We start from the raw sequence: 27,999 nt of genomic DNA, 5'->3' as shown, positions 1-27,999 counted from the left end.
CGTTTCAGAGACTTGCAAAGAGTAATCCTAGAAAAAAAGTCAAATATTGTTATTGTTAACAATTTGAAATGCTGAAGCACGTGGATATTCGAATGATTTTTATTAAAATTTATAAAAAATTTGAATAAATCATCTTTCACTCTTTTGAAAAGAAACAGTTGAAGTGTGCATTCATTTTATTTTGAAAAAAGTGTTTCTTGGTTGAAAAAAAAAAAAAAAAGGAATTTATGTTTTTCAAACATAATAATTTCATTGATAACAAAAGAATACTTTTCATTTGTACAGAATTGAGTAACAAATAGAAACCAATGTTAGGCTTTTCCAATTTTCAGTTTTTTCATTGTTTATTCCAAAAAAATTAATAATTTCAAACATTGGATTGGATCAATACAAAAATTTTTTTCTTTTTTTTGCGATGATGGCAACATCATCTCGCATTTCAAACTTTCAGCGCAAGCACAAGTATTTTTTCTTTATTCTTTTTTAAATCATATTATTTTTTAATTTTGTTGTTTTCACACAATTAGTTTTCGAATATTTTGCAAAAAAATACCCGAGCTTGGAGATTTACCGAATTATCTTGCGTGCAGAGAAAATAGATTCAAAAATTTCTTTCGTTTACCACTTGTTATAAGAGCGTACTTGGCAAATTCACAATTTTTTGCACTTCAAGAAATTGCAAAAACTATTCCAACAGTAAATGACTTATTGTCTTCATTTCGAGAACACTGCGAGCACTTATGGTGCGAATCAAAACAGTTGTTGATTTTTCAAAAGAAGATCGATCGAATTGAGTCGAAGTGCTGGAGTTCAGAAGAAACTGAAGAAGGCATTGAAGGAGAATGCAAAAAATGCGGGAAGCCAATTTCATCAACCATTCCTTATATCACCACTCGTTTAAATTCTTCTGTTTATCATCGAATTGAGCGAGCCTACGAAAATATTAGATGGCTTTCGGAAAATATTATTCCAGGTATAAAACTAAAAATTTTCGAAACTCAAGTTGATCTGAAGTATTACCTCGAATGGGCTTGCAGTGACATCATAATTTTGAGGGGCCACATCTTGTTAACAGCTCCGCATCCAGATACTGACCTTCTTATTTCACAATTTGGAAGAGAAAAGACAACAAAATCCTCGAAAAGGGGAAAGAGCAGCGAATCTGATTCAAAAGTCAACGAAAATGAGGAGAAAAAATCTTTAAACTACAATTTAACAGTAAATTCTTGTGTTTTCGATGATGAAAAAGAGTTGAATTGTCTTAAAATTGCACTTAGAGAACATATCATAAACCAGAAAAATCATTGCACACGATCATCAAATGCAGAGAAATTCTCAAAAAGTCTCAAAACTGCAACAACACCAGAACTTCAACACACACAGGAGCAAATTATTAAGCAAGCAGAATTATTTCAACAGGCATCCGTGACATTATCATCTGATCCATTCTGTCCATCTCTCAGCAAAAATGATCAGCTGTATCAGGAGTCAGACAGAGTCTCTTCCCAAATAGAGAAAGAACTGCGCATCCTTCAGGTGCACCTTCTATGCCTGCTGAGCGCAGAAGTCTCGGCGTGTGCTGAACTGGAGCGGAAGAAGCACGTTGAAGCAAAGCTGTTCCAATGCGGAGCAGACGAGGAACTCGACGGGTTTTGGTCATCTTCCAGCGGCTCATCGCTCGCAGAAGAATTCTGCTCTTCGCATTCCTGCAGCGCCAACAAGCAGCCGAGCGAGAGTGTGCCGTGGAGCGGGATGCGCCGCATCAGCGAGGAGACGAAACTGCGCTACAACGACGAGAAGGAGCGGCAGGCGCAGAAGGCGAAGGAGGAGCTGCTGCAGCAGATGCGAAAGAGAAAACTGCGCGCCATCCGCGCCGCTCGGCTGAAGAGACTGCCGGGCCCGACGCCGTTGGCACCCTCTCTGCACTCAAAGAGCTCAGACAGCGCTGCTGCTGCTGCCTCAACAGCAAAGAAAAGGATGTTCTTGTATTCGCTGTTCAAATCGGCAAAGAAGGAAGAGGAGGCAGCTGCTTCTTCATCACCTTCGGCGCATGCTTCTGATGCGAGTGGAAACGAAGAAAAGAGCGGAGATGAAGAAGGGAACGAGAAGGACAAGGAAACATTGCCAAAGACACATCCGCTCGATGACTTGGAGGCTGCACCTGTGTCGATCGGCGGGTCGCCCTTTGGTCCGTTGGGAGCACGTTCATATCGTACAACAGCAGCAGACGGCATGTTCGGTGCAGGAGAAGGAGAGCTGGGGGCTGTTGCTGGAGAACAGGGAGGGCAAGGCTTGCAGGATGGAGAGGGAGAACAAGGAGAGCTGGAGCAGATTCTGTTCCCGTTTTCGAGCAAATCGACGTCTGAGCCGTTTTCCACTTCTCTGCTGGACGAAGAGAACCGATGGAGAGAGACAGAGAAGGAGGCTCAAGCACAGGCAGAGGCTGAGTGCCAGGCACACTCTGCGTTGCAAGGGCAGCTGGCAGAGAACGCACAACCAGACAAGACAGCTGCTTCTGATAACAGGCGCGACGATGTGATGGCTACGCCGTTTGCTTTTGTCAGAAACACCATCCGTGCAATCGCTGCTGTGTTTGCATCCGCGCTGACACCACAGCCGGTGAAGGAAAACACTCCAATTCTTTGTTCATCATCATCATCATCATCATCATCATCTTCTTCTTCTTCTTCCTCTTCCTCCTCCTCATCTTCTTCTTCCTCATCAGTCAGCGCACATTCCATCTATTCCTTATCATCCTCCCTTTTCTCTTCTTCAGCCACTCCTTCGCTTCCTTCCTTGCCTTCTCTTCAGACCATTTCATCTCAACTCAACCAGCTTCAGCTTCCACCTCATCCATTTATATTAGCCCATGGCCTGCCTCTAACTCCCCACAACCTCATTTTCTCCCACTCACCTTTCCCTTTTCCTGCTGAAGTGATTTCGGTGTCTGTGCAGATCTTCTTGTACTTCGTGTTTTTGGGCGTGGCAGACGCAGCCGAGTGGGCAGGGGAGTTTGTGTTTGATGTGCAGCCGCTGTGGAAGTGGATTGGGTTGTTTGACGAAAGCATGATGGAAAGAGAGAGAGGAAAGGAAGGCATCAGTTTTGTTGGTGCGAAGGAGAGTGGAGAAGAAGGAGAAGAACTGCAAGACTCAATTGTTAAAGCAGAAAGAAAAGATTATTACATTCAGAGTGGAATATCAAACATTGAAAGCAGCCACAAAATGGAAGAAGTTCTCGATTCTCAGCAGCTTTTTGCATCGACACTTCAAATAAAGAAGAAGAAGAGCGAAGAAGAAGAACATGAAAAGAAAGAAGATAGCGCTTCAAACAGAGCTTCTTCTGGAACGCAAATCAATGATAGCTCAATTCCTGTTGTGGAAGAATGCAGAAAGCCAGAAAAAATTACAACTCCATCAATGTTATCATCCTCATCATCCTCATCATCCTCATTTGAGCTCAACACCGATAACACATCTATTTCACCAAAGAGACCAACAACTCGCCATTCTTCTCGCTTCTCCTCAGACGATTACAAGCTTCTTTCGTCATTCATTGTCTATTTCCGAAAAGGGGTGGAGTATTTCATTGCTTCTCTTTCTTTGTTCTGTGCACATCTCTTCGAAGACTATCCGTCCAATCGCTGGGAAAAGCAAAGCTCATATTCTTCTGGTCTTTTCCAGCATCGAAACACATCCAGTTTCCAAACTCAACCTCAGCTTCAACCAGACAGAAACACTCTTTCAAACAGAATTCTTGTTCCATTCGCTCTTTCAGAGCCTTCCCGCAATTATGTGATTGCTCAGCGTCCTTACACCTCGTCTGAATCGGCCAAGCCAAGTTACTTCCCAAGTGACAGCAACAGTGACACGCTCTCATCTTCTTCTGTTTCGAGTTGTTCGAACAACAAGCCGAGCCAAGAAATCCCTCCAGACATTGCCAGTTCTGTCATTGGTGGCTTCTCCATCAAACCAGGCAGCTATCCTTCCTTCCTCACTCCCCTCTCAACACGTCCTCCTCCTTTCCTCATCGCCTCGCCTGCGTCTCCAGCCGCAGCCATCGGCATCAGCCCTTCCCAGCTTTCCAATCTGACTTATCCATTTGGCTCAAACAGCATCAACAACGACAATAACAATAACAACAGCACAAACAGCAGCAGATTTGGCAGCAGCAGCTCGGCAAACACTTTTTCAGCGCAGTCAGCCCAGTTTTCGCTGCTTCCTCCGCTGAGTCGAGTGCGGCAGACAGAAGCAGACATTCTGATGATGTGGAACAAGCTGGGCATCGAAGTGTTTGTGGAGGCTGTTCTCTTCACAGACACATTTGACGAGCTGTGCAGGCTGACTCGGCCAGACTTCACATTTGCACCAAGCACACTCATCAATGGGCAGTTGTTTGCAGAAGAACAAGAGGCGGACAATGGCAATGTGAGTGGAAGTTCTCACAGAAATAGTAGTAGCAATAATGATAATGATAATGGAAATAATAATAATGTGGATTCCAATGGAGCATTCTGCAGCCCTTCGAAGTCAGCATCGCCTTCTCTTTCGTTTGTGTTTATTGTTGCTTCGATGCTTTCGTCCTGCTTATCATCTGAATTAGCTGCTCGCAGGCCACTTTTCACAGCACTTGTGATAAACACATTGATCAGACTTTTGACAAAGACACATCAATTTTGGAAGGAGTTGATAAAAAAAGAGCAGAAAAGAAGTGATTTCGAATCAGTTTCTATTCAAAATGTGAAAGAGAAGTTTGAAAAAGAAGCATCAAATGAAAACGAGGAGCATCATCGATCAGCAGAAACGAACAAATCAGATTCTTCTCTTTCCCTCACACTCAAACTTCAGCCCCTTCTTGATTCAATTCTCCTCCACACTGCCTCCTACATCATCCGCACCAACAGCCCGTCAATCATCGCACGATTCTTCAATCTGGGAACTGTTCTTCAGTTTTACACAGAAAAGCCATCAGCAGCTACAAATACTCAAAGAGGAGAAGCGATTTACTATCCTAACGATCCTTTGAGAATAAATGGAGATAATTTTTCATTGAATTCTTATGGTTTTAATCACAATCAGCCATTTGCTGTTCAGTTCACACCAACTCAACCTGAGCCCTCCCCACACTCGCCAATTCCTGCTGCTCTTCAGAACTCTTATCTTCTTTCGGGTGACATTAACAGCAATGCATTGTTCAATCAAACCGTAGAGCAGCAAGCACAAACTTCATTTGTCGAGTTGCAGCAACCGTTTTGCTCGTTTTCATCTCTTTCTGATGAATCACCTTTCCCGTTTAGTCTTCTTTCACCTCAAGCTGTGTGGGTATTTATAGGAATTGTGGCTGCAAATGCAGATCAGCTTGACTGGAAGGAAATGGCAGAAGAATGTCATGAAGAGAAGATGAGAGTGAATATGGATCGAGAAGAAAATGCAAGCATTGAGGAGCAAAGTGCTCAGAATGAGAAGGAAATGGAAGAAAGGCAGAAAAAACAGACAAACATTTCGCAATCAGCAACAGGTTCATTTAGACAACAGAAACATCAGCAACTGAAATCAACTGAAACCTCACTTTCTGCTGTGCATTCAAATACTTCATTGATGAATTCTTTTATTCACAGAATGGAGGAAAACGGATTCTGCCCTTCAAAATGTGGATGGGCCACAAAGCCGATTGTGCTACAAAGAGAAGAATTCGACGACACAATTGTGCATCTATCGATCCAGCAGAGAATGGAGGAGCTGAACATCAACAACATACAGCAAAAACAAGCTCAGCTGCAATCTGCTGCTGATGCATCAGCAGCTCCTTCATCATCAACGTCATCATCATCGTCATTATCATCTGATCAATCTTTCTGGTCAACATCTATCGATGAATCCAAGATTGCATTGCAAGAGCACATTCGTGAGGACTCAAACAAAAGAGAAGACTTGGCGATGAAAAGCTTGTCTCTCATCGTGAAGCACGGACTGAATGAAAAACAGCGTTCACGACAGAATGCAAAGGCAGATTTGATGGATGAGGCCTCATTCACCAATCACTGCTTGACGCTCCTCAGATTCCATCTTCTTACAATGGCAGCTTTGACACACCCGAATGAAACATCTTCTGTTTTTGTTCTGGGGCTACTACTGAAACTGAGCCACAATGCAAGCATGAAACATTTTGAAACAGATGAAAGGGTGGAGGAAGGAAGCGAACTGATTCAGATGAATAGACTGGTGAACCAGTTTCTGGTTACGTTCAAAGAGAGGAAAAGAGCATTTAACAGAAATATGAATGAGAAATGTACAAACAATGCAAACGAACAGAATCTGGTGAATGAATGTGCTATTGAAGATGTTCCTGATAGTCAGAAAACTGAAACAGGAAATGTTAAAAACTCTCAAACAACTCAAAATGAAAGCAGTGAATGTCCATCATCTGAAGAAGACAAAATGAAAGCGAGCGAATATGTGAACTTTACCCAAGCAAGCCCCTCAACATTTGCAAATGAGCAATTTGACGATTCACGAAGAGCGGTATCAATATCAGCGATGGCGTCATATTTCACATCTGCACTCACATTTCTTGCAGACACTCCACTTTCATTCAAGCGGAAGATAGCAACAGTACAATCTGGAATGACAACATTGGATTCAGATATTTTGAGTGAAGATGAGCTTCTTGTTCTGGAAAGAGTGCAGCAAGGGAGAAAGAGGATTTACAGGCAGAAGGAAAGGGAAGAGATTAGAGTGAAAGCAATGAAGGATTGCATATTAGGGATGCTGATTGGAATTCCGTCGCATCTCAATGAGATGATTGGAATCGCACGTGATGCTGCTTTTACTTATCAGAACACGATGAGGATTAAGAATGAAGCAGAAGATAATTTGTTGCTTTCGTCAGATGTAATGAAGTCGCAAACTTTGCCATTCGACACAATATCATATGAAAGCAATGCTCGTTCAACAGCTGAAAATGAAAATTTAACAAATGAATTAACTTTTCATTCTGAGAACTTTAATTCACCGAAGCCTTTACAGATTGAAAAAGAAGAGCCAATATGCACTGGATTACTTTCCTCATTTCTATTTGAGGAGAATCTGGTTGCAACTCATATCTCAGCACCTCCTACAATTCAGGCCACTTCCGAAGCTCATAATGGAACTCTTTCATCAGCTTTTCAACTTTCTTCCAATGGTGAATTTACAGATCCTCAATTTAAAGCACCATCATTCACCGATGCTGAGTCAAATGCAATTGACAATACCCTCATTCATACACAAGCAGAAGGAGCTGCTTCAACCACTCTCAGCGAGATGGCATATCCTCAGTTTTCAAGCATAATTCGAATGATGTTCATTCCATCTCCTTATTTTACTCTAATAAACACTTTTCTACTACAACTTGTGCCATTCCGCAGAGTTCTTCGTTGGTCTCCTGCAGATGAAGCTATTCGTGTTCTGACAAGATTCATTCGCTCAAATTCGTTTCTATTCCCCGAAAACGCTTCGGCATTGTTTGCTGCTATCTTTGATCCACCACTTGCTTCGTCATCGACCATGTTCAATTCATATGCATCTCCTCTTTTCCCTCCTTCTTTGCTGTTTGAGTTTGCAAAGCGTTGCATCAACTTGTTTGATTTTGAATCATTCAAACAGACTCCTGAGTTTTACTCATCATCACCTTACGAACTTAACGATCTTGTCAAGAGGGCTATAATGAATTGTCAAAAGCGAGAATCAACACGTTTAGAAAAGAAATTTCAAAAACCTGAACCTGATCTTGTCAGTTCCTCAACAGCAACGCCTCCTCTTGAACGATGTTTGGATTCGAGTGAAAAGAATGCATCGATAATGCAGAAATTTGTGTATCCAATAAATCAGCTCTCAACAATGTTAGACTCACGAAATTCAAACGAGCTTCTTGTTTCTGTTCCGCAGCAACTTTCATTAATGGCTGTGCTGCTTGATTTGTGTTTGACTGAATTTTATTCTGAGTCAGAGTCTCAAAGATTAACAGAAGTGGATTCTCGAAAAGAGGAAACAAACACAGACATGAAAAATGGGAATGGAGATGACTATACTTTGCAACCGTGTCTGGTGATTCATGATTTTGCTGTTCCAAAAAGTGAACTCAATGAGCAGCAAAACATCAGCAATTCAGCTGGTTTTGAGGCGAAGAAGCAGCAATCTGCGCATATTAAATCGTTTTCATCAATTACTTCCTTGGCACAGCTTTCTGCTTGGGTATCATCATTGTTGATGAGAATGAGCTTTTCTGCTTTCTCTTCATTTTCTTCAAAGATTGATTCTGAACAAATCAAAAACACCAACTGGAATTCTGATCAATACAAAGATAAAGAAAAGACGAGCGAGCATTCAAAATTGATTCAAGAATGTTCCTCTTCAACTGCAACAACTTCTCCAATTGATTCTGCTTCTTCACAGAATGATGAAGTGCTCTCAATCACAATGGAAAGCAGCAGATCAAGCTTGAATATTGTTTCATCACGAATTCGCTATCTGCTCGAACATTTTGATCAGTCACCGAATGCCTCGAACTTTGCAACAGATGCATCATCTTCCTCGTCATCGCTATCATCTTCAGCATCAACATCATCATTGTTATCCAACAATACCGATGGGGCTTCGATGGCCTCATCTTCTCTCAAACTGCCATCGACAATTCTAGATGATGATGAAGATTTAGAATCCATTCGCTCTTCGTATTCTGCTACACTTGCAATGATGACACCCAAATCGTCATCAAAGGATTTTGTTTCTCTTCTCCACTTTGCCTCACTTTTACTGGCACAAACGGATGTCTCAGCAACATTGCCTAGTAAAAGTGACTCTCCAACTCCGTCACAGTCTTTGCAGTGCTTGACGCCACAGACACACATTACATATCTTTTGGCTTCAGAGAATTTCATACAGACATTAAAGGCGTTGCAGTACATGAATTACCTCAACAGTGATCATCAGCATGCAAATATAACTTCTTATGATGCTGAAAAAACTGAATCTTCTTCTTCGTCAAATTCATCTGTATCTTTGCGTCAACCGGAGAACATTGCACAGATCTCAAACAAAAAATCATCCATTGAAACATCAATTATTTCGTTATCATTTCTTACAAACTCCAAAAGCAATAGCCAGAAGAGTTCTCTAACTTCAATTGTCTCTCACTGTATGACAGCATTTCCGCATTTTCTTTCAGAGTTCAATGCACTTTTCCAGTCTATGCAGACGTATTCAATCAGCGACGCTCCATCTTTCAATTCCATCACTTCTCTTTCTTCACTTTCTTCTTATCGAACAAATTTGGTTTCATCTGCCTCATTTGCGCAGTCTGTCTCATCAGCTGCTTCGTCATTTTTCTCTTCAACTGTATCTTTTCTGAAAATGATCTTTCCGAAGAAATCGAAAGCTCTCTTCTTTTTAAACTCACTTGCAATAGGATCATTAACAAACTTTGAATGGATGATAAATCAGAACGAAAACGAAGATACCAATGTTTTAAATACAACAAAAGTTAATGACAATATCTACAGTGCACCTTTCATTGAAAGTTATTCGGAAAACGACTCATTGCTTATGCTCAAAGACACTGCAGCAGATGAAACCAGAGATTCAAAACAAACATCATTAGTTCTCCGGAAATTACCAAATCCAACAGAAAGCATTGAACAATCAATTCATTTGGAGTCGTCATTGTCAGTTTGGCTGTCTGCCATTGCATCCATCCATCAATGGCACAAGTCGACTCTTTTCCTGTCTCAGTTGGATGCTCTTTGCTTTATTTCTCTCAGTCACTCTGCACAAAAACAAGCCATGGAACATCAAATGAATCAGAGTTTATTTGCAGGAAAATCAGCTGATTCATCGAATTTCACACAAAGCGAACAAGATGTTATTCCAACACCATTGTTATCTGATAAAAAGTCAACAAACCATTCTTCACTTTCAGATAACTCTATTGCAATGGAAGAGAATGAATCTGTTGAATCCAAGCAGTTAATAGGATGTGGAGAAATTGATTCCCATTTACCAAAACTTCTGGATTCAATATTCCCTCACCGTCATTCGTTGCAGCATTACTACAAAGAACACTCAGAAAGCAGCAAAAGCGACAAGACACACAAATCTCGCAATGCGACAGAAGGATACGAAAAGCTCAACAGAGAAGAGAAGGGCGATGAAGAAATTAAACTCGAAATTCTGCTTCATCTGTTGATGAAAGAAACAAAATGGCTGAAACGCATTGCATCACATCACCATTTTCTATTTGTTGCTATTTTGTCGAGCTTGCTTTCTTCCAGCTGTGATTCAAGTTCTCTCTCTCCTTTTTCTTCAACTTCTTTATCATCCTCCTCAAATTCTTCTTTTTCTTCCTCCCTTTCATCTCCTTCTGAGACATCAAATACTTTGCTTTCTTCTTCCTTTTGTATTCGGATTATTCGCTTTATTATTGATTCGTGCCTTCCAAATTCAAATCCCATCCATCTTGCGCATGCTCTTCTTGTTCACATAGTACTTGTTCTTTTGAATGAAACAAGCAGACGCCTCACTTTAAAAAGATCTTCACAATCAATGCAATCTTTGAGAGCCAAAAATAGCTCCAACCCAAATTCTGATCAATACGGCAAGATCAGCGAACTGCAGGAACTTCTGGGAACTCGATTGGCTGTGCGCTTTTGTGAGGCATTGGTGCCATGGAAGGATGTTGTGTCATTTATGAGAGAAGAGACACAAAAGCAGATGGAGTGCTTACAACCAAGTGATGTCACACAAGACGAGAAGTTGAAGCATATGCAATCTGAACAGCTTAACAGCGAAAAGGAGCAGGTGATTGCTCAAACATTGCCACCAGTTAAGGTTCAATCTGCAGGAGCAAATGTGAATCTATTGACAAAACTTTCTCAGTCAAATTCTTCTGTTGAAGCGCTGATAAACCCTGCTCCATTCAATCCAATCACTGAAAATTCAAACAAATACGTTGAAGTTGCCACATTTCCAATGTTCGTCCAGCCTTTTCCTCTGTTTTCTTCTCCAACTTCGTCTTTCACATTGTCTTTCTATTCTCTTTTCTGTCCTTCTATTTCTTCGACACGTGCTCTACCACCTTTGCTTTCGTCTTTCATCTCTTCTTCATCCTTCTCTCCTTCTGCTTCTTTCACTGCACCTTTCCCAGGAAATGTTGAAATGGCCGATGTTTACCCTTCTTTTACTGCCAATTCAACAACAACTGAATCTCCTGTCAATTTGCCTTCTTCCTCATCTTCTTTCTCTTTCCCTGCTCTTTCTCTCTCCTTCAAAATGAGGAGATCACTGCGGCTGTTTTATCTTCATCAGAGCTTGTCACACTATGATCATCTGCTTTGGATGTACAGCAGCATAACCAAAATTCTGAATGGCGAATCTTCAAAAACAAGTGACAATGATAACATATTGCCTTCACATGGATCAGAAATGAGACAATCGTCTCCTCTTCTTATTGATGGATCTTATCAGTTTTCATCATCTTTCAGCACTCAGATTTCAATGGCGTTGTCTTCAAGTGAGTGGAAGAAGGAATCTCGCAGTCTTTCGCTGATGTTCTATCCATTAGCTGCACTTGTGCACAAAGCAATTTGGTTTCCTTCTCTTTCAGATGTATTTTTCACTCGCTTCTTCTTTGGAGAGTCGCCTTATCTTACTCAAGCACCGTCTATTGCTTCTGCTCTTGTTTCTAGACATGCAAATAGCATCAGAGAAATGAGAAAGACAAAAGAAGAAATGAAAGAAGATCAAGAAAAAGAGATGGATTCATCTTCATTCTTGTTGAAGAGATCAGATTTCTGCTCAAAAGGCTTGGAATCTCTGATGAGCATCCCTCATTTCGAAGAAGAAGAACGAAACTTCTTCGAAACAAGCGACGAAGGTCTGCTTTTGCGATTCCATTCAATCGACCTCAACTCCTATCTGATTGACGACAATCACATTTCTCCAAAAACAGCCAACCAAATCGAAAATACCTCAATCAGCGGGCAATCTCAGGATTCCCCTTCGTCTCCTTCCTCTCAGCAGCTCAGCCCGTCCACCCCATCCTCCAGCAACACTCGCCTTTCCCTCCGCTCTTCAGTCACTGGCGACTCATCGCGCCCTTCCATCCTCTCCGAACGCTCTTCTTTGTCTCATTCGTCTTCCTCTGTCCAGACATCGGGATTCATTTCCTCCACTTCTTCTTCCTTCGGCAGCTCTTCCTCAATTGCCTCTCGGTTCGTCCCTCCCTCAGCACCCCCCGCAGTTGTTGCCAAATCTGCTGTTTCAAAACTTCTTGTCCCGTTTTCCTTCAACGTGCCTCTGCCAACATTCCATTTGGATACACTAAATGAAGTTGATTCTGCGATGCGTTTTCATCAGTCTTCCTTGTCAGCGTTTGCAAAACAAGCAATTTTAGATTCACTGCCTTCAACTCCATCTACAACACTTTCAACCATCTCGTCCAATGAGCATTCTTCAACAGGCGCCAAAAAATCTGATTCCTCTTCTTCTTCCTCCTCTTCCTCAACTTCTGTGATTCCGATGGCAAAAGAAGCGCAGCACCACATTTTGGCGCCTGTTCCTCCGATCCAAAGACACGACGCCCATCTTTCACACATCTTGAATTTATATACAAAAAGCCGGACAATTGTGCACAGAATCATCCGCTGCAAGCAGTTTACGATGCAGCGGCTGGAGCGTGTTGGCTATCAGGACGAAAGCGGATTTCTGACAACAGTACACTCATCACATGATGGCACAGGAGGACACAAAAGAGGAAAAAAGCACGGGAAAGAGCGCCTGATGATCGTGCCTACGAAGCGATGCAACCAGGAGAACGACTACAGCGCCTCTATTCCACAGGCCGATTTGAACGAGGCGCATGTGGCAGCTTGTGAGAGGCTGAAGTTCATCCAACATCAGTCTATTCGAATGGCAACCGATTTGATGTACCCGAACAATCTGATGCACATGGCACTGGCACTGCTGCACATGAAGGCAATCGCTGCACGACTGGGTGAGATGATGAATGATGACACACCTCCTTCGAATGTGGAGACAGCACAGGCAACGATTCAACAAGCTGAAGAGACAGGAAAGGATGTGAATGCAACGACAACTACAACGACTACAACAACAGTAGCAGCGGAGACAACTACTTCAACTTCGACTTCAACTACAGCTGCAACTGATGCTTCTGGTTCTTCTTCAGCTGAGCATCCAACAAAAGAAGACGATGGGCTGTCTGTTTTGGGCAGTTTGAGCGTGTCAGATGCTGTTGGCAAGACGCTGGAGAAGAAGAGCTTGAAATCCAAAGCACGCTCAATGATCGAAAACAGCGCATTCTTCTTCATTTCTGCGTATGGCACATTTTTAGAGCAGACAAACGACCCACGTGCACTCAACCCATTCCATTCAACTGCACACAGCCCAGCCACCAGAAAAGTGGTGAAGAAGAACAGCAAAAAGGGAGAAGAGGCTGCCATTTCTGAGGCGCAGAAGGCTCTCCAGAGGTACAACACAAGCAGAATGAGCTACTCCACAAATTATGCTGCTTCCCCGTTCTCATCAGCATCTCGCTCGTTTGTGGCATCCACATCGCTGGTGGCTGCGATGTATGAGTCGACCATCACGTCGCTTCTTGTTCTGCTTCCACTGAACACATACAGAATTCAAGAAGAGTTGCTCCGCTCGCTCGTTGCCAAGCCATCAATTGCAGTCTTTTTGGCTAAGTTTCTCATTCCGCACATGCTATTTGTGGACAGCTGGCGCAGCTTGGCTGACTTTGCCTTTCGGAACATGTGCAAAAAGACGCTGGCGATGATGTCGCCTTCTCCTCCACCGCAATCATCACCTCTGTATCGTTCATCGCCTTCTTCTGGTTTGTCCACTCTTCATCCCTTGGCCTCACAGTCATCCATTTTATCTTCCCAATCAGCTGCTCCTCCACAAGACCCCAATCAGCCGCTGACAGACTCCTTCCTGTTTGGCATAGGAGCAGCCACATACACTCGCCCTTCTGTCTCCAACATCATTCCATCTTCTTCTTCCTCTTTTATTCCTGTCCAGCCTCACTACTCTCCTTCAACAAACCTGCCGCTCGTTCCCCAAGCGCATCTGTTCAGTCCGGTTGGGGTGCAGTCTTCTTCTTCTCCTCATCCTTCTTTGTCGTCTGTCGCATCAGCTGCAAGAGCTTCCCCAAGCGATGCTCTTCTTCTCCATTCAGCCAACTTGAACAAACTGGCACTCTCGTTCATCGCATCGCAGGAAGACTCGCAGTTTATTGTTGTTCTGAGGAAGTTCATCAGTCTGCCTGTGCCTTCAATCGGTGACTCACTCAATCACGATTACAGCTCCTCAAATCTGATTGTCATTCCAGCAAGACCTCCGCTCCAGTTCCCGAATTCTTCTTCTTATTCTTCGACGACTTCTTCTTCTTCAACTTCCATTTCTTCTCTGGCCACAACAGACGCACTGCAGCTGAGCACTTTGTCTTCTATTTCATCAGGTGCCCCATCTTCAATCAGTTCATTGACTGGTTCATCGATTTTCCATCCGTTTTCTTCATTTGTGCTGCCTTCTTCATATTCATCTGCCACTCTCAAGCCAATCGTGCAACTGATATTCAACTGTCTCGCCTATTTACATCAGCACAACGCTGACTATTTCGTCACTGCTAAGCCAACAGACCCAGAAATGGACGACTTCGGAGCAGCGCTCGTGAGCAACCCGCAGCCCAGCGAGCTTCTGTCGACAGCTGCATCGCTGAACGGGCAGTCGCAGCAGTCAGAACAGCAGTTTCCTTCTGAGAATCAGGATGATACGCAATCTCTACTGCGAGCAGGAGACAGAGAAGCACCGGCAAACGAGATGAGTGCCTCACAGCAGCCGATGCTGAACTCGCCCACACTTTCGTTCCGTTCTATTGCGTCCAGCCACAACATCCTGCCACACGCAATAACCTCACAAACATATGCACTGCCTGAGTCAAGCGATCTGATGGCTCCCAGAGGAGTACATCCTCTTCTCTCGCCTTCTCTCTCATCATTCATCCAGCTGCCTGTGATGAAAACAACGCATTATCCATCGTATGCAGCCAGTGCCTTCATCAAAATGATGCAGACGTTGATGCAACTTCAACACGTAGACAACACAGAAGTGCTTCGGATGGTGCAGAAGTTCCATAGCCCTTCCTTTTCTTCTGCTGAGCTATTTCTTGCAACAGGAATAAGCCGAATGCCGCTTCCCTTTTCAAACCGCCCGATGCTCCGCCCGTTTGTGCCCACACCAGGTCAGCAGGTGTGGCTGGATCTGATCGACATCACATGCAACCAGCTGATCATCAACTCGCACTATTCTCTCTCTTATCAAATGTCAAGCGCAGCTTTCTCTCCCTCTTTTGGCATTTCTTCTACGTCTTCGTATGGCTTTTCGTCTTCTTCTGAAGATGGCAGACCACCGAGCACTACGTCAGTTGCTTCAATTGCACAGACAAATTCTTTGTCTTCTCCTTCTTTCACTTCTTCCTCTTCTTCTCTTTGCACCAACCACATCCAGCACACCTCGTTTTCGCCTATTGTGTGGATTATCCTCGCTGCAGAGGTGAACAGACTGCCACACATCATGTCCTCCCAAGCATTTGCCCCCAATGTTTCTGCTTCCTCTTCACTCTACAAGGAGTCCTGGGATGTCAATGGCCCATTTTCTCCTTCTCTTGTCATCATGGGAGGGCTGCTGAAGCTGGTTGACGCTTTGAGCCAGCTGCGGTGGCCGTTCTGGCGAGATTGTGTGGATGAGAAAGAGGAGAGCGATGGGCAGAGCAGTGAAAGGAATGACAGAGACGAGATGAGGCGAACAAGGCGGATGGAAAGGGAAAGAGCACGAAGAGACCGGTGGACTCTGATTCCTGTTGCAACAACAGAGCAGAAAGAGGCGTTTTTCCAGGCAGACACTGCCTCGCCGACTCCTCAGTTAATTCCTGCTGCTCCAGCAACACCTGCTTCGAACAGCTCTCGTGCATCAATCCCATCTCCGCCTACGCCATACGCACATCTCACGCCACATGCACTGTCTCCGTCGCATCTGTTGGGCATTTCTTCTTTTATGAAGGCTGCTATCATGGCACTGGTGTCGTATGTTCCCTCTCAGCCTCCACCGTCTTCTTCTGACATGACGTCGCTGACTGAATCTGCACTGGGCTATCAGCCAGTTAAAAAGCGTTCACTCAAGAAAGTGAAGAAAGAGATCAGGAAAAAGCAAAGAAAGAAGGAGCTGCAGAAGCTGAAGGAAAAAGAGAGGAGGCACAGAAGAAACAATTCTCTTGATTATTTGCCTCCGTCTTCTGCTGAAACTGCTGAGCTTATTGAGCGTGATGATACATCTCCAACACCTTCTTCTGCTTCAGCAATGGAAAACAAGTCATACAAACTGGGTGGACTGATGTGGAAGTGGAAGAAGCCGCCGAGGAGGAAAGGGAAAGAAAGAAACGAAGAGCTGACTGGAGGAAGTGACGAGGATGAGGATGACGAAGAAGACAATGACTCAACAGAACGCAGGCATTCTTTGGTGTATGATCTTCAGGACGATCCACATTTAGATGACTCAGACACAGAGTATATGAAGAGATACTACAACAACAGCTCAGATGATAATGATGAGGAAGACAAGCCAGACCTTGTTTTGGATGAAGAAGGAGAGCAAGAACAGGATGAAGAAGAAGAATTCGATAACAATAGAGGTGTTGTTGATGATGTTGCAGATACAGAAAATGAAGAAAAGGAAGCAGAGCAAAACGACAAATCGAAGATTTATGCATCTGAGATGACAGAAAAGACAGCTGCTGATCAAACTCCACATTTGCTGTCTCCTGCGCTGGAGCATCCGAATGGCGAGAAAACCGATCTGGCGCCTGTTGAAGTGATTGGAGAGGTTGATTCAGCAGAAGAAGCAGAAAGAGGAGGAGGAGAAAGAGAAGGAATAATTAGCAAAGTGGAGAATTCGGAAAAGAGCGTAAAGGAAAGGCTGTTGAAGGAGAATGAAAGAACTTTGAGAGAAGCCTTTGGAATTCAAGCAGGAGATGAAGGGGAGATTCAACTGCAAAATGAGAAAGTTGAGTCAGCAGAGCATCAAAATAAAGAAATATCACAAAAACAGAAAGAAACAAAGAGTGTTAATGGAAATGAAGAAGAGGAAGAGGAAGAGGAAGATGAAGATAACGAGGCAATTGAGGAAGAGCTGAAGCAGCAAGAAGAGCGGGAGAAGAAGCAAAGGGCAGCTTCAACAGAGTTTGCCAAGAAAATGCTTCAAAATCCCATTGCGTTTCATCCACGTGTGTTGTTGGAACTGACGTTCCATTGTTTTGCGCCGTTGATCTTCCCTGCGCCTTATTCATCGTTCACAATGGACAACAACATCATTCGGACGAGTCATTCAAAGCAAGCATCCACTCCATCATCTCAAGCATCTACTACACAGAATTCAACTGCTTCTGGTTCTGCTTCTATTTCTGCTTCAGATGGAGAAACACAAGAGGCCATGTCAGACACAACGGCGCATGCACGCACACAGAATTCAGCATCTACTGCTTCGAGTGGAAGTGGAAGTGGAAGCTATGTACACGAACTGCCGTATTGTCATCCATCATTCCCATTTTCATCTGAGGCTGATGGCGATGGCTGTCTTCCGCAGATTATGAAGGATTGCGTCAGCTGCATCAATGCGATCATCATGAAAGCGAAAGAAAGAGAGGCTTCTGAAATTGAATGGAGGAATGAACAAGAAGCTAAAGATATTGAAGAGTTTGAAGCAGCGAACTACACCAAATACATTCCACTTGCTGTTATTCTTGAGGAACGAGATAAAAGGCTGAAGTTGAAAATGTCACATTTCAGCTGGGCTGCACAGCTGTTGCATCCAAAAAGCAATAGCAAATTGAACATCGCATATTCTGCCACTGACACAGTTTCAACATCGTCATCTTCACCTTCAGCAGGCAATCTATCTTTGTCTGCATCTCCTGATTCCACAATGTACTCATCTGGAAGTCCTGCTTCAGGAAGTGAGCCATCATCGCCCAGCAACACCCTGAGTCGCACAACCACAAAACCAGTTTGGCAGCAGACGCCTCCTCCGTCTGCAGTAACCGCACTGTTCACATCTGTCCTTGCATTCTATTGCGACTTGCTTGAATGGTATGCTATTTCCATCAGCTCGTTTTCTTTGGCACAGACGACAATCCCATCAATGACACTTGTGCGATCAACATGTGCATTCCCCTTCCATCTCTATGTGACTGAGCTGTTTTCTAACGTGTGCTGGAGTTCATGGAACAGATTTCCACCTACACTCATCACGCCACTGCTGACAATGGCCAGAAAAGAATGGGCAATTCTTGGCGAGTCTTACAGAAAGATGAGGTCGCCATCGTCTTCCTCAAGTGGAGGCTCTTCACGAAGCTCCACTCCAAACAGCGCCTCGACTCCCACATCATCGCACACTCCGTCTCCATCTCCATTTGCATCAGCGACATTTTCTGTTTCGTCACAGCCACCAACTTTCTGTGTGTTCACATCCATCCCCACTCAATCGCGTTCGCTGCATTGTCTCATTCCACAGATGTCTCTGATGGTTGACTGGGTGGCGTGTGTGATTGGCTTTGACGGAATGATCCGCAATGAGAAGTTGATGCACCGCCGAAGAAAACAGAACGAGAAACTGTTTGAGACTCCACTGCTGTTGAAGATGAAAGTGCCTTCGTCTTCTGTTTCAGAAGAAGAACTGAGGAAGAGAGCATTCCATCCTAATGACACATTGTCTTCGCATCATTATAGTGAAGCATCGAATTCTACCACAACATTATCGTCTTCTACTTCTTCTGCAGCAAAAACGCACTTTTCAGAGCACTCTTCAACTGATACCAATTCCACAAGAACAAGAGACTCAAGCCGTTCGTCCAACGCATCTTCCAATGGAAAGATTGAGTCAAATGACTATTCGCTCTTGCCTTCTTCTTCAATTATGTCCAGTCCTTATCAGCAAGAAGGCGAGCAATCAACATCAGAAACTTCAAGAACAGCAACTACACCAACAACTCAAAAAGAAGGAAAAAAGAATGACGAGCTTGTGTTTTATGATGACTTTGAGGATGATATCTCTCTTGTTTCCTACTTTTCATCGTCGCCAGAAGCCCAGCAACGCTTTGCAGTCTCTCTTTCTTCGTTGATATCTCTGATGTTTCTGTCTGTTGTTGAAACTGCCACTTTTCCATTTATAATTCCATCATTCTACAGAAAAGGGCAGATATTTGTGAACAGACGTAGTCTGCTTCCGTCATCTTGGAAGTCCTACATAAACTTCCGAAACCAGCTGCGCTATCTTTCGTGGGTGCCTTTCAACATCCTTTCTGTGCCTCAGCTCAAAGCAGGGCTTGACTGGATCCTTGCTCTGTTTCATCCGCCTCCTGTTGTGACGTCCCACAGCCATCCTGTTGATTCACTGCGGTTCTCCTTTGAACTTGTGGAGCAGATTGACGAGGTCATCCAGATTGCATGCAGACTGACCTTTTTGATCTGTTTGGAGCCTGAGGGCTCTGACCAGCTGTGGAAGCTTGTCGCCGAGAAGGAGATACCAAAGAAGGACTTTAAGATGGATTTGCCAAAGACGCTGAAGGAGAAAGATACTTTCAATCCTCATCCAGAAAAGAGAATATCCAGGCAAATGAACAAAAATGACAGTGATGGAGAAACTTTTGAAGCAAACGCAGAGCGAAATGCTGCAAAGTATCTTATTGTTGACATGTGTCGCCTTGAACTGTATTTCTATTTTGTGTGTTCGCTCCTTTCCACACGCTTTGCAAGAAGAGAGCCTGTCTTCGATGAGCATGACAGACCTGTGCTTTATTTCTCGCCGAGTCAGGATATCATCACAGATCAGCTGAAGACGCTGTTTTTCTTGTTGCAGATTGTGCAAATTGGGTCTCCACATCCACGTTCTCCTCTTCATTCAATCGAAGAAGGCGATCACGAGAAGACATATGATGCAAACGATGATGATGACTCGTATTACTTCTGTTCAACGGATGTCGATAGCAATGAAGAATTGCAGCTTGCTTTGCAGCTGGTGCTGCCCCAGCACTTCAGCAGGACACCTGACCAGAACACGCCTCTTGCCATTCAGCGGCGCCATGGCATGCACATCTCTCTAGTGATGAAGAACCTGATTCAGCTGTTTGTTGCATCTGCCCTTTATTTTGGAGATCTTCAGTCTTATTCGAGTGCCATAAAAGCAACATTTGATGCCTCGTCTTCTTCGGATAAGCAGAAAAACTCATTTTATTCGCTGTTATCATCAAGCAGATCAAAATCTCATAATCGCTCGCCATCTCCTTCTCATACTCCGCCAATAATCACTCCTCTCCACACGTACTCTTCCACCTTTTCTGTTCTTCCCCCGATGCTTCGAAAGCACATTCTTCTGTTTCTCCGGCTGCTTTCTCGACTTTCTCTTTCATTCAGAACAACAGCGCAGTATCATGCTGTTATTCAGTCGAGTATTGTTTCTGTGCTGAGCCTGTTGCACATATCATTCAACACAAAAATGAGCCACCACAAACTTCGTCGTAATTCTGCCTCAACTCCATCATCGCAATCTTCTGGCTCTTCTTTTTCAGCTAATAATACTTCAACTCCTGGCCACTCGCCAACTTCTTCTTCACCTTCGAATCCTTCTGCCCAAGGAAGCACCACAGACACAATGGTTCCTTCCACTTTTTTGATGGAGTTTTTGCTTTCCATCGCTCTTCGTGTCACTCCGCCAGAAATACCATCTGAATTTGGCCCTCTCGAAAAATATAAAGAAATCGGGCAATATCTGAAAAAAGCTGAGGAGGCAGAGCGAATGCACGAAAGAGAACGAGAAGAAAGGAGGAAAGCACGCAGAGATTCCTCCCAAGCAATCCAGAACAATATACAACCACCTCCCGCTGAAGAAAGCAGCAATGCATCTATTGAGCCCTCAACGGAGTTTCTTCAGCTTATTGGAAATTACGAGAATTACACGATTTCTCTCTCTTATCCTCCTCAGCCGCTTCTGTCATTTCGCACTCTCGTTGATTCTTTGGCGCCTTTTGTGCGTTCGCTATTCTTGTTTGTATCTAACCCCACTGACTTATCGGCGATTGGGATAATTCACCAACCGCCAAATACGTTTTTAATCTCCTCAATTGAAGCAGGTAATCCTGTTGCTGTTGCTACATCATCTACCCTTTTCCAAACCTTTTCTTCGGATAGCGAAAAGCTTCGAGATCCGTTTGAAAAGAACACATCACTTTTACATGCGTTTCTTGACTGCTGCTGCCGCAAGTCATATTTTTTGTCTCTTTCGCTCGTTATCCGCTCGTTTTTCCCTCTGATCATCGATCCTGGCGTTCTGCCATCGTTCACAGAATCTTCTCTGATATCCCCTCAATCAGAGAATCAAAAAGAGCTTGTTGTTTTGTGGAAAACAAAGAATGTTGCAGATGCGGGGATGACAGCACATGACGAATTCGATCTGTTTCAGACGATGGACTGCTCGTGCTACACGGACTTCCGCAAGCCGTGCCTGTTCCGCACGCACCACGCCAACTCGGTCTCGTCTGCAGCGTCGATGGCCCAAAGTGAAGGGGCAAATGGGCTGCCGATGATTGCCCGAGGCTACCAGCCCTCGCAGTCGGGTCTCAATGGAACAGAATCGTCGTTCCGTGCACTTCCTTCGACGACTGCATATTCTATTTTGTATTTAATTGTAACCACTCTCTGTTCTTCCACGCCTCAGTCTGTTTCATCCAGTGCCTTTCTGCCGTTGATGCCAAATTCTGCACCAGTTGCTTCTCTCATTCCTCAAACAGCAACAAGCAAGCATCCTTCCTCTTCAGCAAATTCGTGCTTTGCTGTTCTGTCTGTTGATGCCCACCGCGAAGTTGAGGCTCTTCCTTTGCTGGCGGATGCGGCTGTGCTGATGCTTGCAAGTGTTCAGCAGAATACTTTGTACGAAATGATGAGCCAGTTGTTTGCTTCATTGTTGAATCTTGTTGAAGCAAGGTACTTTTGGCAGAAGAAAATGCCTATTTCTGAAAATGTCAAGGCAGTGATAATCGTGTTATTGACAACGGTGAGCTTTTATTGGAAAGAGCGAACTGGAGCATCTGATTCAGAAAAAAAGAAATATAAAAAGGTTTGCTAAATGATTCCTTTTTTATTTTTTTTATCATATTTCATTTATTCTCTTTTTCTTTCAATTATCAACCGATCTATTATTTTTAGATCTATTCAACATTTGTTGATAGCTTGAATAAACAATTTAGCGGGAAAAGTTCTGAAAATCTGAAAGATTTTCTCAATAATTTGTCCGACTCAATGAAATTGTATGCGGTTAAACAATTTTTATTTTTCCTTCCGTTCATAATATCTCTTCGTTTGAAACTTTGAAACAAATAACCAATTCTTATTTGTATTATGTAATTTGTTCCCATAATATCTTCTAATTTTCCAATAGTTCGACGATGAATCAACTTGCAGAAGAAGCGTCAAGACTTGAGATGTTATTATTCCCTGATCATGCAAATCTTTTTGAAGTTTTACCTTTTATTGAATAATCTTGTTATATTGTATCTATTAATTCATTCGGTTTTTATTCAACTTTGTATCATAATTTTTTTCTTTTCGTATCATTAGATTTTTTTCAGAGACGTTTTTGTTATGTATATGAATAATTATTTATTCCTTTTACAAATGCATTTAATGTCAATCAGTTTTTTAGCATGATTAGATAACTTTGATTAATTGCATTCTGTTTCTTGAAAGTTACAGAAAAGTTTTCACAAGAAAATAGTATAAATAGGAAATATTTCAATAATGATAATAGGGTCAGAAATCTATCATATCACCCCTTTTTTTATCGAGACCTAAATTTTCTGGCTCTCCAGAGCACTTTTGGAAAAAAAAAAAATAGAAAATTTCAAATATATTATAATAAGCTATTCCTGAAAATATTTTTTATTTTTTTTATTTTAGTGAAAAGATCTGGTGTTTTTTGTTTTATTTTTCTGATTAAAGACTTGCTCATATTTTCACGAGCTTTTTGTTCTGAGATTTTTAAGTGTTGTTATTGTTATTGAACTTTTCTTATTTATGTTTTTGGTTATTTTTCATTGTTTAACACTTCATTTTTTTAACACTTTTTCCATTTCACTTAATTTCGACAAATTGAAGAATGCATTTAAAAAAATAGGGTCATATTTTTATTAGATCCTATTTTTTTTATTCGATCCTATTTTTTTAAAATCAATTATTCAGCCACCAACATTTCGATTTATTAATAGTATTTTTGGTATATAAGAAAAATATCAGCAACTGAATAAATACATTTGAATGCATAACCTGTTTCTTGTGGGGGGGAAATGGTGGGGTTAAAAGCCTCCCGTTGAAATTCTATCAGTTACAGGTTGGTTCCAATGAATTTAATTCAAAAAAATATGCATTTAATGAACAAAAAATTAAATTTCAATGAAAATTGAAATTTATAATAATAAATTAAATAAATTGGCTTTATGATCATAACACAAAAAATAAAAAATGAAAAATGAAGTTACAAGGAAATCTACTATTGGTCAGCTGAAGCTGTGGGAGGAAATGCTATCGTTCGAATGGAGATAATTAATGAATCTGTATGAGTGAATGGAAAAAATTGAAAACGATGGAGTAGTGCGTTTGGCGGATGAAAACAACAGCAAAAAATTCAGCAAAATCCGAATCAAGCGTGCGGTGAAGGCTGTTCGGCAAGGAAGGCTAGTTTCAAAAATTGGAAGACCTGCTGTGGTCATTGGAGAAAAAGAGCAAACAGTGCTGGATGAAATTAAAATAGAATCACTGTCTGGAGCAAGCTTAACCATCAAGAAAATGCGTGAACTGGTTTGTATAAATATTCTATGAAATGTATTAATTAATATTAATTAGATTGAAAATGTTGTTAATGATTTGAAACCAGAAAACACGCCAGATGTTAAAGTTTCTGCGTCAGTTGCCTACAATTTCATCAAACGACATCCAGAGCTGAAGACATCAAAGCCAAAAATTGTTGATGCGAATAGGCTTGCCGTATCATGCCAACAAGTTCTAAAGCCCTGGTATGATATGCTCAACGGATTACATCAGAACAACAGTTACAACAACGCACTGATTTTCAACGTGGATGAGTCTTGACTCAGGGTTCCCGACAGCTCCAATCGGAAGGTCGTTCATCCGGCAAATACAAAACCCGGTTACGCTAAATCTGCTGCGCGAATGGCGAATTCTACACTAATTGCGGCGGTCGCAGCTGATGGACAATCACTTCCTTCAGTGATTCTGTGGCCGAGTCTCAAATTTCCTGATGACTTGAATCCTCTTCAGTCTTCAAATCTTGAGATATGGCAAAACAAATGCGAATTGATGAAATCTTCTACGTTCAGAAAATATACACTGACAATTCTTCCTACTTCAATCAAAGAAAGAAGGCAACGCATGTCACTCGACGAATCGCACTGCTTGCTTCTAATCGACTCCCACATTTCTCGAGCAGATCCAACAATCTGGCGAGAGTTCAAAAAAGAAAATGTGGATGATGTGACGTTCATCCCTCACAGCACACACATCTGCCAGCCACTTGACAGAAGTGTATTTGCAGTTTTCAAATCAGAGCTGAGTTCTCAGCACTGCGCAACTTCACTTCATCTTCAGCAGCAAAGAGAACTGCTTTCGAAAAAGCTCCACAACAATCAATTCATTCGACATTATCACCTTCAGTCAAAAAAAGAGCAATAAAATGCAATGCGTGCTGAAAGACTCGTCTGGGCCAGTTCTGATAAAGCTTTCTCAATCATCGACTTCTCCTCTTCCTTCTCATCAAAATCGATTTGACTTTTAAAGTTAAGAAATAACAAAAGAAAAGGTGCTTAATGAGTGGGATGATTATTTGAAAAAGAAAAGCGAAATGGATAATGAAAAAGAAAACATTTCTGATGAAAAAAATGATGAAACAATGAATTTCACGAAAAAGCTGAAAAGAAAATTCAAAATACTTCAAGATGAGAACGATATAGAGAAAGAATCATCTGATGAAATTGAAAGAGGAAAGGGAAAAAGAAAAGTCATACGCAAATTAGATTCGAGTTTTGTATTTTTTTGAATTTTTTAGAATTTTTCATTTCGAAAAATTTGGGTACTAATAAAAAAAATGGGTACTAATAAAAATATGACCCTATGTTTTTTCTTTAATTTTTAAGAAAAAATACATAAACTATCAACAAATGAAGATATTCAAAAGGAAGAAAATCTTTTCATTTTTATGATCGTGATTATTATTCAAAAAAACTTGTATTCGTGTATTTTTGTTTTATACGCTAAAAATCATATTGTTTTATTTCTTAATTTTTGTGACGATCATTTCAATCATTTTTTCAACTATTTTTTAACATTGAAAAACAAAGCAACTCAATAATCACTGCAAAATTATCAATTTTTCGAAATTTAGTGAAATGGAAAAAGTGTTAAAAAAATGAAGTGTTAAACAATGAAAAATAACCAAAAACATAAATAAGAAAAGTTCAATAACAATAACAACACTTAAAAATCTCAGAACAAAAAGCTCGTGAAAATATGAGCAAGTCTTTAATCAGAAAAATAAAACAAAAAACACCAGATCTTTTCACTAAAATAAAAAAAATAAAAAATATTTTCAGGAATAGCTTATTATAATATATTTGAAATTTTCTATTTTTTTTTTTTCCAAAAGTGCTCTGGAGAGCCAGAAAATTTAGGTCTCGATAAAAAAAGGGGTGATATGATAGATTTCTGACCCAAATTATTATTTTTATTTTTTGCAAAGTCATTATTGATTGACTGTCAAAGAAATAGATAATTGGTTTAATTAGAACCACTTTCGTCTTGAACGTCAAATTTCTCAAAATATCAAATTGAATTCATAAATCTCCTTATGCTGATTAAAATTAGTCCTAAAAATAATTGGCAAGTTCGTTTTCATAATGATCAATTGAAACTTATTTTTTCTTTAAATATTTGTGCTGTATTGACTTTCGATTCAAAAATAATGATTTTCTCTTTGAATCACTGGAATTGGATCTAAAAACCTCTTCATAAAATTTAATGAGGCAAAATTTGCAATCACAACTGTCTTCTTATTTTTAATATATATGATTTGTTCCAGGAAATAACATCATTTTTAAAAGCGTTGATTTTTCAAATGAATAATTTCTTTGAAGAAAATTAATTCATTCAAAAGAAAAAATATGATGATTGTTTTAAGCAATGATTTTTGAGATTATTTTCAAATAAATGTTGCAATCAAATGTGGTTTTTTCTTCTTTATTTCATTTGTCAATTTACAAAATGATTTCTCAAACTGAAATATTTGAGATAGAAAATATGAATACAAAAATAATCTCTCGTGAACATGTATTGCACCATCATTATGTGCAGTTAGAAGTTAATGAAAAAGTTAAAAAATAGCTGTGTGCCGAAATATGTGATTATAACCCATGTTGATCATTTAGATGTTATTATTTCGTGTTTTTTTTAAAAAAAATAATTTTAAGAAAAATTAAAAACTTAAAAAAATAACTAGAGATCATCAGAAATATTTTTGTCCATTTGAAACTGAAATGGAACTATTGTGGAAATATTTATTTGTTTATTTGTTAATTTTGGTGATTATTTTCGAAATCACAACTTTTTTCGGGGTGTTGCTTTTTCAAAAACTGTATGTGTCTGTAAAAAATTATGTTTTCAAATGCAAAATTCATAATAGCTGTATTCAAAAACATATGTTTTTGCTCTATTAAAGATGATGATTTCTTTTATTAGCCTTTCCATTTTTTAGTGTTCTTTTGTTGACATTCAAGTGAGATTTTCGAACGGAATATTTTGAGCGAAAAAATATGTATTCATTGATAATCATCCATATACTGTCTAAATCGGATATTATCACATCGGTTTTTGCACAATTTTTAGTGACTATATATGATTGCGATAATCAGGGATTAAACTTTTCACAGAATAAAATAAACATAAATAGGTGAGTATTTTTATTGGCACCAGTTTTTTTATTGGCACCAAAAATTATTTTCATTATCTTCATTTCATTAAAGCTCATAAATCTGTTTCATAACTTAAGAACAATAAACCTATAAAAATTAAGCTGTACGTCAAATATTTTTTCAAAAAACTTTCTCAGAAAACCGATCTAATAATTTTTAACTTTTATATTTCGATCAATGTTTTGCTCGTATTTTCTTGACTGATTGCAGTTGCGAGTTTTTATCTCGGAATTCACAAAACCAACTGTATTTTCGGTATTTGTTTCTTATTTGTTATGTTTTGAACCATTTATTAAAGTGTATTTTTGCATTTCGCCATTTTTGTAAAAACATGCACAATAAAGTGTATGTGTTTCATTTATTGATTTGCATGAAGTTAAAAATATATAAAAGGTGTATTAAGAAATTAATTCTTGATATTTGATAATTGCCAACTTGTCATTACTTAAAAAAATGCAATTCTTTTAAAAACATGATCCTTTGATTTCTTTCAAATTTTGAATTACAGTTCGTTTTCAAAACATGTATCATATACAAAAAAGATTATTTTACCTATATGTTTTGACATTTTTTGACAAGACAAACACATACACTTTATTTTGCATGTTTTTACAAAAATGGCGAAATGCAAAAATACACTTTAATAAATGGTTCAAAACATAACAAATAAGAAACAAATACCGAAAATACAGTTGGTTTTGTGAATTCCGAGATAAAAACTCGCAACTGCAATCAGTCAAGAAAATACGAGCAAAACATTGATCGAAATATAAAAGTTAAAAATTATTAGATCGGTTTTCTGAGAAAGTTTTTTGAAAAAATATTTGACGTACAGCTTAATTTTTATAGGTTTATTGTTCTTA

General features: G+C 40.6%; 2 protein-coding genes across 2 annotated transcripts; both read left to right on the top strand.

Moving 5' to 3' along the window:
- Positions 1 to 415: 415 nt before the first annotated feature.
- Positions 416 to 22,639, top strand: MONOS_10212 (uncharacterized protein; the record flags this gene model as incomplete). Its single annotated transcript, XM_067862637.1, has 5 exons — positions 416 to 462; positions 528 to 9,372; positions 9,478 to 22,218; positions 22,308 to 22,408; positions 22,540 to 22,639. 5 exons carry the CDS (start codon positions 416 to 418, stop codon positions 22,637 to 22,639), a joined length of 21,834 nt encoding a protein of 7,277 aa, XP_067723645.1.
- Positions 22,640 to 23,720: 1,081 nt separating this feature from the next.
- Positions 23,721 to 24,845, top strand: MONOS_10213 (uncharacterized protein; the record flags this gene model as incomplete). The annotated part of the gene is made up of 3 exons (XM_067862638.1): positions 23,721 to 23,954; positions 24,000 to 24,169; positions 24,251 to 24,845. 3 exons carry the CDS (start codon positions 23,721 to 23,723, stop codon positions 24,843 to 24,845), a joined length of 999 nt encoding a protein of 332 aa, XP_067723644.1.
- Between the last annotated feature and the right edge of the window lie 3,154 nt (positions 24,846 to 27,999).

Source organism: Monocercomonoides exilis (genome assembly GCF_001643675.1).
Source record: "Monocercomonoides exilis strain PA203 chromosome Unknown scaffold36-1065637, whole genome shotgun sequence".
Classification (NCBI taxonomy): domain Eukaryota; phylum Preaxostyla; order Oxymonadida; family Polymastigidae; genus Monocercomonoides; species Monocercomonoides exilis.
The sequence above is the reverse complement of the archived record's forward strand: the minus strand, read 5'-3'. Positions and strand labels throughout refer to the sequence as shown.